The 13,079-nt window shown below is 42.8% G+C and overlaps 1 protein-coding gene across 4 annotated transcripts in view; it reads left to right on the forward strand.

The window, feature by feature from the left end:
* The window catches only part of zranb3 (zinc finger, RAN-binding domain containing 3), a 79,663-nt gene extending 66,952 nt beyond the window's left edge, over positions 1-12,711 (forward strand). For all 4 annotated transcript variants that reach the window (XM_027291653.1, XM_027291654.1, XM_010738940.3 and 1 more), the window contains exons 18-22: positions 2,907-3,047; positions 6,907-7,065; positions 7,991-8,183; positions 11,193-11,324; positions 12,025-12,711. In XM_027291653.1, the coding sequence (XP_027147454.1) occupies positions 2,907-3,047; positions 6,907-7,065; positions 7,991-8,183; positions 11,193-11,324; positions 12,025-12,123 (724 nt within the window). In that variant the 3' untranslated portion in view covers positions 12,124-12,711. The remainder of the gene's footprint in view (positions 1-2,906; positions 3,048-6,906; positions 7,066-7,990; positions 8,184-11,192; positions 11,325-12,024) is intronic.
* The last annotated feature ends 368 nt before the right edge of the window (positions 12,712-13,079 follow it).

Here is a 13,079-nt window from a genome sequence, read left to right on the forward strand (position 1 = left end):
ACCCCCGGAACAACCGTGAATCGCCAGTTTTACACTTTTTTTGTAATGACTTAATAAACAAGATACGTCTAAGTGTGCTGGTATAAAGACTTTGTTACATTTGTGTCTATCGCAGACACACAGAGTCTGACATGAGGATAAGTTTGGTTAGCTCTGACTACAGACAGCTGTATTCTGGCTACACTGAGCGGTGGGTTTAGTTGCACTTTAAGGTCTTAAGAATGTGTTGAACACGTTTTCTTTCTCAGCAAACATTTTTACTGTCTTTGTGGGTGCGTTAATGCACTCCTTCGTCCATCACCGCCCCCTCCCTGTCAGTCAGGGAAACCCACAGGAATATGTATTGCTTGTTTCGATGATTCATGGCACCACTAGTGACGAAAAACATATAACGTAAAACATGTAAGGAAGGAGTAGCGAGATGGTACAGAATTACTGCCCAAGCACCTTGCTGCATAAACACATGCAAACACACATCCACACTCTCCCAGCAGCGCAGTCGGACTCCAGTTTAGTGAAAGGTATCGTTTCATCCGGCCTCTGTGCTGGGACAGTTTGAAGCTCATGCGTTTGATGGAGACTTACCTTATTCGTCATCTCCCCACAGCTTCCACTGAAACTTCTCCTCTTTGATGTGTCTCCCTCCTCCACTTTCTGCCTCCTGTCATCCATCTATCTTTTATTTTTTATTTTTTATTTCCATCTCCCTGCTAAAAGGAAGTATTCTGTCCAGATGGAGGTGTGGGAAATGCATAAAAATGTCCCTGTGCAGCCTGCAGAGCTCAGTAGAATTACTTAAAGCATAGTTTAGCAGCCATTGTTTATACAGCAAAGTGTTTTATAGAGGCTAGTGTTTCATTAGTAATGAGGAAAAGAGCAGTCAGGATACACAGACATCATGCACCCATTCATATTTACATCTATTTTTGTATGAAGGACTATAATAAGTCTTTGATAGTCTTTGATGCAGCCACAGCCAAGTCCTATCTGTCTTTTCCCGTGCAGTTAGTGAAACAGTGTTGAATATATTTTTCTACATGTTTTATAGGCCTAGGAGTAGTTCCAATTATTGATTTTATTTCAAAGGTGGCTGCGCTACTGTTTGTAACCCAGCAATAAAGCTTCATCAAACCAAGTCGAGGAATGGACAAAGCTGTCGGAACAAACGTTTATAAAACGCAACATTAATTATCGGCCTACGTAACCGTTAGCGAGCAGCTTCATCACCTGATTTGGTGTGAAACAGTCTCTCTTCCACCTCTCCATCCGTCTTTTGTCACCTCGCCGTCGTTTTTTTGAAAGCTGCCATTTTGTGTCTTCAAAGCTGTTTTCATCATCATCCATGATCCACTTCACAACCTACATGTATGTTACTTGATTGTCGGTGCACTGATTGCCATGAATGAAATCCATTTCCTTGCAGTCGATACAAAAAGAAACCTTGAGTGGGGAGGAAAAACATGTTACATTACCTTGACTCGGTGTGGAAGAAACAGCTTGGAAACATCAGCTGACTTGGGCCACATTCAGGCAGGATTCAGAAATCGCAGGTTTTTCCATTCATTTGAGTGATGGTAGTCAGTGACCTGCAGCGGAGAAGTTTAGCCAGATCTATCTTTATCCACCAATCAGACAATCAGATCAGTCAAACCTCCACCGTCTACCTGAAGTGTCTCTGAAACCGAGACTATCCAGCTGGATTCACGGACTAAAGTCTGATACTAAACTCTACCTGCTGTGTTCTGGCTTTGTTTATTTCCTGTATCCAACTTCAAAAGTCTGACTCCTAATTAACACTGCGAAATAGTGACAGGAAGGAGTTTAAACACGCTGCACCTTTTAACCCAGAAACTTCAAAATAAAAGTACACAACAAAATGTTTTGGAAATAGCAAAAATCCTCACACAGTCATAGAATATCATTATAAACAGGGTGAATATTACAATCTGCTAATGGGGTTTAAAAGCTAAATAACTAATAATAAGAACCTCCCTGGTAGAGTGTTTGCCAAAGTGTCTTTGAGCAAGACACCAAGTCTCTACTCGCTGCATGCCCGTGTTTAGTCGCTGAGTCTGGCCTCTGACCTTCCTGAGGTGGACACAGAAAGCATAATTGCTGTACGGGGACCATTAGAGTGTTGTATCATCCCTCTGTTGAAAGCCTTAATGTTACCTGGGGGACATTTGGTGATTGCTCACTTTTCTCTCAACACCACAGCAATTTTCTTCAACCCAGAACAAACAAGTCAGTGATTTTATTATTATTATTATTAACCCCCACCATCTCCTCCTCACCTGTATTTTGTGTCAACTCCTGAGATCCCGGGGTCATTTTAATCCCGACCAGATTGACATGTAGTGTTTGATGCAATTTTCGACTTGCACACCTAGCATCTGTATTACAAAGGCCATAAAAAAGCAGCAGCGCTGCAGATGGATTAGATTAGATGATTGACGATTCCCGGTGGGGGATATTAGATTGCTGCAGCAGCAGTAGTAACAGGAGTGAACAGAGGAAGAGGACAAACAAAATCTAAGAACACAAATAGAGCGTTTGTGCATTTAAGCAGTTTGGTGCCAAGAAAAATAGAAACGTGCATCTGGCATTGAACCGAGGCAGCTTGCAGCGTTTGCCAGCTCTGTGGGTAAGGGTGTGTGTTACGTTTACGTGGGCGAGTCCCAGGATTACCGCAGTCTCTCGACCAGGTGACTAAGATTACAGATATACTTGAGCATCAGATTTCCCATCTTACCTGTTACTAATGCCGTCCAGAGAGGGTTTGTGAATCTTATCTTCTGCACCTACTCCCCCATGCGCTCCATGTGAATCAGCTCTCCCCATTAAGCTCTCTGGTTATGTAACGAATCCTCCGGTCCTTCACAGCCACCTTTATCCCGTTTTCACAGGTACCTCACTAAAGACGAGGTGGCCCAGGCGTCCCTGAGCAAGGCCCAACAGGAGGGGGGCAGCGTCCGACAGGTCACCAAGGAAAACTTTTTCACGAAAAGGAAGTCTACCGCTTCACTAACACCACCTACTTCTGAGAGGTAGGTTAAAGGGACGGATGTGTGGGTGGATGTTCAGGCCAGCAGAGGTCAAGCTGTCCTCAGGTCTTAACAAGCCTTAAATAATATCTTCCAGGCTTTCCAACACATAAAGTATATCATCTTAAATTTCAGAATCCGCTCTAGATGTAGCTCATGCCGACGCATTTCATATACACTGCACTGCGAAATCCTCACCAGCAATATTCAGATTTAACAGGTCGTCTCCAGTCTCGTTTGTGGTTTTTAAAGATGGGTTTTCATGGTCTGTGCATCAAGGTGCTTTGTGTCATCACGTGGCTTCCTCTTTGGGATTTGGTTTATTTTCGTTTTCCTTCCCTCAGCTGTCTCCATGGAGATCTGTATTTGCCTTGTGGGAGAGGCACAAAGGCCCACTGAGTGTGTTAGTACAGTAAATATAGACCATAATACAATCTACTGGGGGAGATGCAACGGCCAGCCGAGGAAACCTGCAAAAAAACACTCTTTCTGACATGAACACAGCAACTGGTCATACATGTTAAACGCCCATGGTGGTCCACGAGGGGTCTTAAAGGTGCCGTCCAGGATTTGTGCTCTTGACACTTATAAGTGTCTGAAAATCTAAAAATTTTAAATGAGCAAGAGCTAACATTAAAAACTCATTTAAAAATGTATCAAGACGTTTCTACAACAATGTTTAACAGAAGCTGTCTAACTTTCTGTATTTCATAAATTCTAAATCAAATATTGATTTTTATCCAAATTTTTGTCTTTGTTCCATTTTTTTGGTTGTGGGTTTAGTCGTACGTGTCACAGCCCAGTCTCTGCCTCCTGCCTGATCTGTGCTACACGTTTGCAAGTCTCAGCAGAGATGAGAAGGAAGCAAAATTTGCTCACTCATGAGCTACTTCCATCATCAGCTCTGGAATGTGTTTATTTCAGAAAGTTATTGATTACAACTTTTTTAAAACAAGTTTTAACATCTTCTGGGTGCAGTCTGATATGATGTGGTGACTTGTTATACAGCACATCCACTGTATGCAGCAGCAAGCCCAGCATTTAGATAACTATACTAATATTAGCAGCAGTACAAAGTGTGGATTTTTACATCAATAGATCAAATAAATAATAAAATAATAGGCTGATAGCTGAAGTGGTGGATCGGGCAGTGACAGCACATCATTACTTTTAATATGCATTTATGCTTTTACCTTTTTCTGTCTCCATTTCAGCAGGAACGTCAGAAATATTATTTTCTGGCTAAACCACGTAAAACAAATGAATGCAATAATTTGACATTTGGGGGAACGCATCAAAAAGGTAAAAAATGTCAATCTATTACTTGTGCAGAGTTAGATGAGAATATCGAGACCGCACTCTTGTTTGTGCATTTAATACTGACACAGAAGCCACAAGGCAATTAAGAAGGGGGAAACTTACTAAAACCTAAATATAAATCTACAAATTCCTTTTTATCATTTAACAAAATGCCCAAGTTCTTATGTTAAATGTCTCGGGAGTCATACAAGAACTTTGCCAAAATCAAATCATCTAAATCTGTGATTAAAATCGGGAAATTGACACATTTCAGTTGGCAGCAGAAAAGGTGTGAGGTATGATACCCGGCTGTAGTGGTGGAGTAAAACAGCACTGCTGCCATGTGGCATTAGTCACAGCTGTTTGCTTTAATATTACTAATGTTAAAACCGAGACGCTCTGGATCTCCTCACTGTGTGGCGCGGCCGTCTCGCCGTCCACGGGAAGCAACAAATTAAAAGTTGTCAAACAGAATCAGCCTCCTGATTAACAGCAAGCCAGCACTCCACGGATTGACAGCTGGACTCAGCGGCGTCAGATCTTCTCCTTTCTGGTTTCCTTTCATATGAAGCATCAGAGATCAGCTCGGCGGTAAACATTAGCAGGCTGCGCGCCGTTTGCTGAAGGCATGTTGCGTGATTTCTGGGGTTTGAAGTACGAGTTTTCTGAGGGTTACCTCATGCTGCAATGAGAGCTGCCAACATGTTCATTTGCTTTTCGCATATATGAATTTAAATTTCTTTGAAGCTAAACGTAAGGTATATACAATAATTACATTAGATTGAACAACCTTGAATTCTTTGATGCAAACCATGTATTTCTGGGTTAAGTACCATGTTTCCACCATACTCTGTTTGGGCACACCAGTAAAAAGTCTCTTTCCGTCTCTCTTTCATCCACTAGATGTAGCTGGCAAAGTATTTGTCTCTTGGTATTTCCATTTTTTTTTGCTATCTTCTAAACTTTGAAGCAGCAAGGTTCCCTTTTTAGAGTGCTTTTTCTTCCCGATTTCAATGATTAAATCTCTCTCTGTAGTGCTCTGTCGCTCTGGCTCTTTGTTCCTCTCTCTGTCTGTCTGAATTGTAAACCACGGGGAAAGAGAATTTAGTCCATCTGTCCCCTCCAACGTGGCTCTAGAGCCCTGCTGGGACAACATGGCAAATGCCCAAAACTTGCTGTCCTCTGCCAAAAGGACAGGCATGCACGTACACATCCTGGAAATGTTCTGCAGATACATCAGCATCATGTATAAACACACAGTAAATAGATATTTCCCCTACATACACACACACACACACACACACACACACACAAGCCATATGTCCATCAGCTCTGGATGTGCAGCCCACAAAGCAAACAGATATTTTTGTCGGGTGACTTTATGTTGAATTGTGTTTGCTGTTCTGCTGATGCTGAAAGAAATTAACTCGACATTGAATGTTGCTGCTGGCCTGACGCTGATCAAGGTAACTTCTCTTTTAAAGTTTAGTGCACAAAGGGCTAAAAAATTGTGCCGCAGACATGTTGCCTGAATCACAAAGATACAGAAAATAGATTGCACACGCGGATGGACTCATTTTATTCAGCACAGTTAGCTGCATTGTGTCTGCCTTATCTTCAGACACTGAAAATAGTCCTGAATACGACAGCTTGTAAGTATTTAACCTGCCTTAGATCTTCACATTTCATCATATTTAGAGTCTTATTAGTCATCTATGAATTACATACTTTAAGCTGAAGCGTGTACACTGGACAGAGCTATTATAAATTCGCATTTATTTTATTCAAAACAGGCTTTTACATGTATATTTTCTTAGATTTTAGAGTCTCATCTTCTCCCGTGTTGATGTTTGCTGTCAAACCTCCTCTGCCATTTGCAGCAACTCTGTTTGTTCTGTGTGTTTTTTAAAGGGACACTCCAACAATTTATTATTGTAGTCCTATAAAGTTGGGGGAAAATTTTATTTTGGAATGGTCAAAGTCGAAGCAGCAGAGATATTCTGACTTTTATTACATAATCACACGAGTCAAGCTTCAAAAACATTACGTCCTATCCATTTCCCACAATGCAGCTGTTCCTGCCTGTTAATTGCCCTCATCTTTCAGACTCCAGTTAATACATTTTCTGTCAAATATTTAAAGTCAAACTTAAAATAACTGATGACATCGTCAGGGTTATTTCCTCCAGAGCCACAAAATGCATTATACAGTGCCCCTTTAATATATCCTATTGTTTTATATCATTTTATATAATTCAACTCACCCTTTAAACTGCTAAACGCTGGGGTTGCAATTAGCAAATACACAGCTAGATGCTAGTAAATCCTACACACTGGTCCTTTAAACTGCAACCCCGTATAACATCTCACATGCAATCAAATGTTCTGTTCTCAACGACCCGGGTATTTTGGATTCTAATATGTGAGATATTTGGTTAGCTAACCGACCTTGGTATACTGTAGTCCTTTAACCAATGGCATTGGTTAAGAGAAAAGGCTGAGCAGCCAAAGAATGAGCTTTTCTCTCCTGTAACACACTTCCTTCTCTCTGTGTGTCTCTGCAGGAAGGACAAGGACTCCTGTGAGGCAGTGGAGGAGCAGCCATCATCAGGGTCCGGATACCTGCAGGCGCTGGACAGTGATGGAGTCCCTCTGTGTCTGTCCTGCCAGCAGGCCTGCCCTACCACAGGTGGGGCCTGGGACACTCGATTCTGCAGTCACAGGTAAATAGTAAGGATTGTCATGCAGGTACGGAAAATCTTTGGCATGAACTGGACATTTCCAGATCTCCAAAAAGGTCTGTGGAGCAGACTTGTGTGTAAATCTTAGCAGTCCCTGCATGGAGCAGCAGACCGGCGGGGTGTTTACTGCAATGGTATGAATCCCGACAGTCTTTTGTAAGATGTCAATCAAAGAAAAAATATATTAAATTTACTTTCAAATAGTTGGTGTCTGAGATTGCTTAAACTTCCCAGCACTGATTGTCTTCTGTGCCAAAGCCCGCCCCATCTGGCATCTTAAAAATTCAATTATACTTCGAGCTTTAAGAGTTTTTGTGCAAAACAAACTCCAAAATTCGACAGTATAATGTTGACTTCACCTTGTTGCTTTGCCGGCTTTGTGCTGTAGAAAGAATACTGTTTGTCTGACGACTAAAATAGATTGCTGTTCCCAGTTTAGACTGCAACTCTTACAGTGATAATGATCCTCTTCCTAACCCTTTCCTGTCATATTTAATTCAGTGTGTAATCACTGTATTTTAACACCAATATAAATAATGTTCGAAATGGAAAAGTCTCTGCAGTGTCCCTGAGCAGGGCACTTCACCGTCAACTGAATTATTTGAACTGAAAAAATGTAGTTCTGTGCATACCTTCAGTGTTATTTCCCATTTAAAGCAGAAATTCAATTTCCTCAAGTGCTTTTCAAGGGCCAACTTCAGGTCATTCAGTCAAGGTGAGATACTCCACTTATCTAGACCTGGATGTGATCATATTTGAACACGTTGTTATTTCCCACAAATGATGTCTGCACTCCTTTCAGCAAAAAACACAATAACGTCTGTCGTCTATTTATAAAAAAATAAAGAATTTCAGCTTTTTCTGTTCATGTGCATTCAACTCCAGATTTATCTTTCTCCACCCAAAGGTGCCAAGAAGAGTTCCAGTTGCGCTCCAGCCAGACATACATGCGTTCACGAGTGCTGGAGGTGGAGAAGGGCATCTGTCAACACTGTGGCCTCCACGCCCATGACCTGTTCATGAAGGTCCGTGACGCCCCGCCCACCCAGCGCAAGGACATGCTGGAGAACACTTGGCTCGCACAGCTGTCACTCAAACAGGTCGGAAGCCGGCGTTTTAATGATTTCATTGAAAACCAGATATAAAAATATCTTTTTTGTTCTGAAGTGATAAAGTTTGAACACAGTTATATTTAGACCTTTTTTTAATAAGGAGCAATGAAAAGCTTTAACTTCAACAGCATTGGCTGATGAGATTCCCTCATCCATGTCTTTCTTTTTACCTCACAAAGTTTTACAAAGCAGCCTTTGCCTCACAGTCCACTTTAATCTACCACTGACTGCTAATTAACAGTCAAACAATACTAGACCACTCATCATAAAAAGTCGACTTTTGGCTCTGTGACCTAAACAAGAAGTACAGATATGATTAAACTGACAGAATTTATCCTGAAGGGACCACGACTGTCGGCACCAAATTTCATGATAATCCATCCAACAGTTCTCGGGAGACATTTCAATCAAAATGTGGACCTCGTGGTGGCACCAGAAGAAGTCAGAAGATTTCAAATGTCAGGCTCATCTTCTGGGGACCATGAATATCTCTACAAAAAAAGTTGAGATTTGAGATGTTGAGAAGATTGGCCAACAAACATCGTCACCCACAAAGCGATGCTACTTCATAACCAACCATGTCACTGACACTGAGCATGTTAGCATGCTAATATCTGGTATTTGGCACGAAGCACAAACTACAGAAGAGGCTGATGGGATTTGTCTCCAGGGACGTAGGTGGAGTTGGACGTGTTAGGGCCTCGGGGTTTCACGAAGTAACAATTTCATTAGACGCACGTTATTAAAAAAAACGCCATGAGACACACACCATCTGAACAGCAGTCTCCTGATGTGAGCTAAATAACTCACACGGAAAGGCATCTTTGTTTGTGTAAGTGCAAAAATAAAAGCACCCTGTATTCTCCATTCCACCCACCTACGCACATATGCACACACACACACACACACACACACACACACACACACACAGGTTGATCTGCACTCCAGGGGGGCAGCTCCCAGTAAATGGATTGCTGGGCCCATTGATTTTTTTTCCCAGTGCCAGGCCTCGACCAGTAAGCCTGTTTGATTTGGTTGGCTGTTATCCTGCAAAGCCAGTCCCCCCTCCCTCCTTTACAAACACACACACACACACACACACACACACTCGCTCCCCTTCCAAGTGCCGCCGGCAGCAGCATCAGCACCGATCGATGCGCCGAGCTTTAGAGGAAACAAACTCAGCCACATGATAAGACGCCGCAGCGGTGGAGGAGCCTCGAGATTATAGGCTCATTCTTTGGTTCATACTGGGGGGTTCTGGTGTGTGTGTTTCCTGGTGTGTGTACATGTGTAGATGGGTCTTTATGTGTACCTCAGGGTCTTTTGGTTTGTGCGAGTATGTGTGTAACAGAATTTGGGCGTGTGTGTGTTGGTATTTTATGGTGTGTGTGGATTTTCTGTGCCTGTGAGCAGAGTTGTGGTGTGTGTTGGTGTGTAGTTGTGGGGTTCTGGTGTAGTAAGGTGCACGGGCACACAAGGAGGCTCAATTGACTGGAGAGTGTGAGTGCGTGTGTGTGTGTGTGTGTGTGTGTGTGTGTGTGTGTCAGAGACGTGAACTCTGGCCCTGTGAGCAGCCCTGTTCTTTAAATCTGTTGGGATCAATTCCAGCTCGCTGCCTTAATGTCGACAGAGTAGCACTCAAAGCAGGAAAATGGATTTTTTGCCCTGAACTCTTCCCATCAGGCTTCTCTTTCTCTGTTTCTAATTCTCTCAATCATCTTTTGGTCTTCCACTTGCTTTTCCTGTATCCTCTCTTTCAATCTGCATTCTTTTTCTTTATTCTTTCGGTCTGCTTTCGGTTTCTTCTCAGAATAGAATAAAACATTTTGTTCAGACGCACACCAGCAAGCAGCACACTGGTTCACTTTCCAGGTCATTTTGTTCCCAGTGTTTTCATCTCTAAAGCTCAGTAATCTGCTCCTGCGAGGACTTCTGTTAAGCTGTATTTAGACACAGCGGTGCCTCGAGCTGAACACTAACGTCAGCATGCTCGCATGCTCACAATGGAAATGCTCATGTGATCAGCAGGTACATGTCCCACGTCATGCAACATGCTCAAATTTTGTAATTAGCGCGAAACATATGTCCATGTTCACGTGTTCAACCAACATCAAGCAGCAACCTCCAACGCTGGGAAGCATTCCTCGAGCTGCCGCTTGAGACGGGCTGCAGAAGTGAGTCGGTTTCCACAAGCCTCCAACTTCACAACAGAAACAAGTGTGGAATCATCTTGGTAACATTTTACGACACTGAATTTTATGGCAGTGTTGTTGTGACACAGCTGCTCTGTTTACACTTTGAACCGACCATCCTGAAAGCCATTAACAGCTGAAAAACATGAGTCTAGAATTTCAGAGTGTGCATTTTATTCCCTTGTGTTTTTTTAACCTCATTTCTGCGTCTTTGTCGAGCAGATTAACGTGTACTCATTGATTAAGTTTGCCTACAGCCGCCCATTATGTAGGCCAACGACATTTTGGCGGTTTCTACGGCTGTACCTGAGGCACGTGATGATGATGATGGATAATAGTTTGACTCTTACATCAATCAACAGCATTTGAAAGCTTTATCAGAGGTCTGTTTCTGCTCTTTCCTTTCATTATTTCCTCTTGTAGATTTCTGCCATTTATGCGCCTCGCTGTCATGTGCACTCCTCGAGACTTATTTGTTTTTATCTTCTTTTATTGTGAAGCGCATTGCAGAAGTGCCCATGCGGTGCGGAGATTTGTTTATTATGACTGATTCTGTGTGTGTGCGCGCCGGCGTGCGCACATAAAATAACAATTTAGGTCACTTTAGGGCTCGGAGAAAAAGACCGCGCTTTACTAAAGACATCACATCGGCTGGAAAAAATTAACTTTAGCATAGATGGATGGTTTGGGAGGGCAGCACAATCACAGCTTGTTTTTTGGCAATTTAGAGCGGTATGAGAAAACATCCAAGGGTAGTCAGTGTACTGAGACGCTCACTATTTCATTCTCTGTGTGTTTCTAGCTGAATGAGATGATCCGCGCTCCGGTCGAAGGGGATTTCTGGCAGGTCGACCACATCCGGCCGGTCTATAGCGGAGGAGGACAGTGCTCTCTGGACAACCTGCAGACGCTCTGCACCGTCTGCCACAAAGCCGTACGTGCACACGCCGCATCGCTGCACCCATAACAACCGCAACAGCAGCTTTTAGAGCCAAAGGGCTTAAGGGGGCAAAAGCAATTTGTCTAACATTTAAGGTGCACAGCGGATGGACCTCTCCTTTATCCTCATATAAAAAAGAAAGCCTCATCACTCATGTTGAGGATCACATGTGGTGGCAGTAATGTGATACATGGTCAAACACATTGATCAAAAGTCATACCATCCCTCACAAAGGTATATATTGCCTGTAATAACATCACATGATGTGGCTGTATGACATATTGATGTATGGTATTTTTTGCAAAAGGTTATATATCTGTCTCTGGTACATTTTCCTTCATGAGCTTCTTCAGTCGATATTTCATAATCGCAATCCTTAAAAAAAAAAAAAAACAGAGCAGAGGTTTCAAAATAAAATAGAGCTCTCATTGTAATCTAAAATGTGCTTTACTTTCACGCCAGAAAGCATTTTTGTCCGAGTGGGTGTCAGTTTGGAAGGAAGCGCTTCATATTTTGACGTATCGAAACTGATGTGGAGAACTGCGCGCTCTGATAAGGGCATCCTCTCACTGTTTATGCCACCGCTCAGACACTTTAATCTAGAGATGCTCAATATATTGATCTCACTTTTCTCTCCAACACGGACTGAAGATTCAACTCTTACATCATACTCCCATTTTTTTTGTCTCCACAGAGGACAGCTCAGCAAGCCAAAGAACGGAGCCAGATGAGAAAGAGCGCCGCAGCCTCCAAGGTTGCGTCAGACATCAGCAGGTTCTTCATCAGGAAATGAAACAGAGGTTTAGTAAGGGCTTCATGGGTGTCAAATGACGGGATTTCTAAGAAGCATCATGATTCCTCAATGACAAAACTCACATTAAAGTATCAGGAATGCCTTTCACCCTGGCACATTAGGATGAAAGGCTCTTAAAGACCCCTACTTTCCTCCTAACTCACTTTGCGATGGTATCAGCGGCATCCTGCTGGAGATTTACAAAAAAAACAAAAAAAAACAGCGACGACTGCATCAAATGCAAATTCAGCCAACTCCCCTCTCGTCCCCGAACCGTCACAAGTGCGGCGGTTTTGATTTATGACGGCCCCTTTTTGCTTGAGGCTGAAATGGAGCAGGTTGTTTAGAGAGATGCTGCTATTTTAGGATTTTGCAAACTTGGTGAAAAGTAGCAGGTGAGAGATGAATTGGGGGCTTTGTGATTAAAAACTCCACGGCGGAAAAAAAAACGCAAGTGTCCTCATTGGCGCCACTTGTTGAGGGGGCAGCCAACGAGGACACTCGTGCTTTCGCGAATCTCTTCGGAATCTTTTCGAAAGATGGATGAACACGCCTTCTCTGTGAAATAAAAACCTATTTTCAACTTGTTTCATGTTGTCTTCTTCTGGTCCTCTGGTGCTTTCAGCACAGTTTGAACTGTAAATACACCAAGACGTTGGCTGTTCTGACAAGCTAGCAAATCGTTTCATCGCCTCAAGTCAGGAACATTATTGTCCATGTCCACGCATCTACCTCCTCTTCAGCTGTGCTTGATGATCTGAGCAGGGCTAAAGTCAGTCAGGAGGGCTATGTTTAGAGAGACGGAGAGCAGAGTTACTATGGAAACAAGGCTTCAGGTTCAGCAATGTCGGGAATATTGAATCTCTTCTTGTGAGAGTTATACAATGAGCCAGACAGACATCAGAAACTCCAATCAATATCAGCAGGCTCCTGTGAAAATGAGGCCGTCACATTCC

The sequence above is a fragment of the Larimichthys crocea genome, chromosome XIX, assembly GCF_000972845.2.
Source record: "Larimichthys crocea isolate SSNF chromosome XIX, L_crocea_2.0, whole genome shotgun sequence".
NCBI classification, from domain to species: Eukaryota; Metazoa; Chordata; class Actinopteri; family Sciaenidae; genus Larimichthys; species Larimichthys crocea.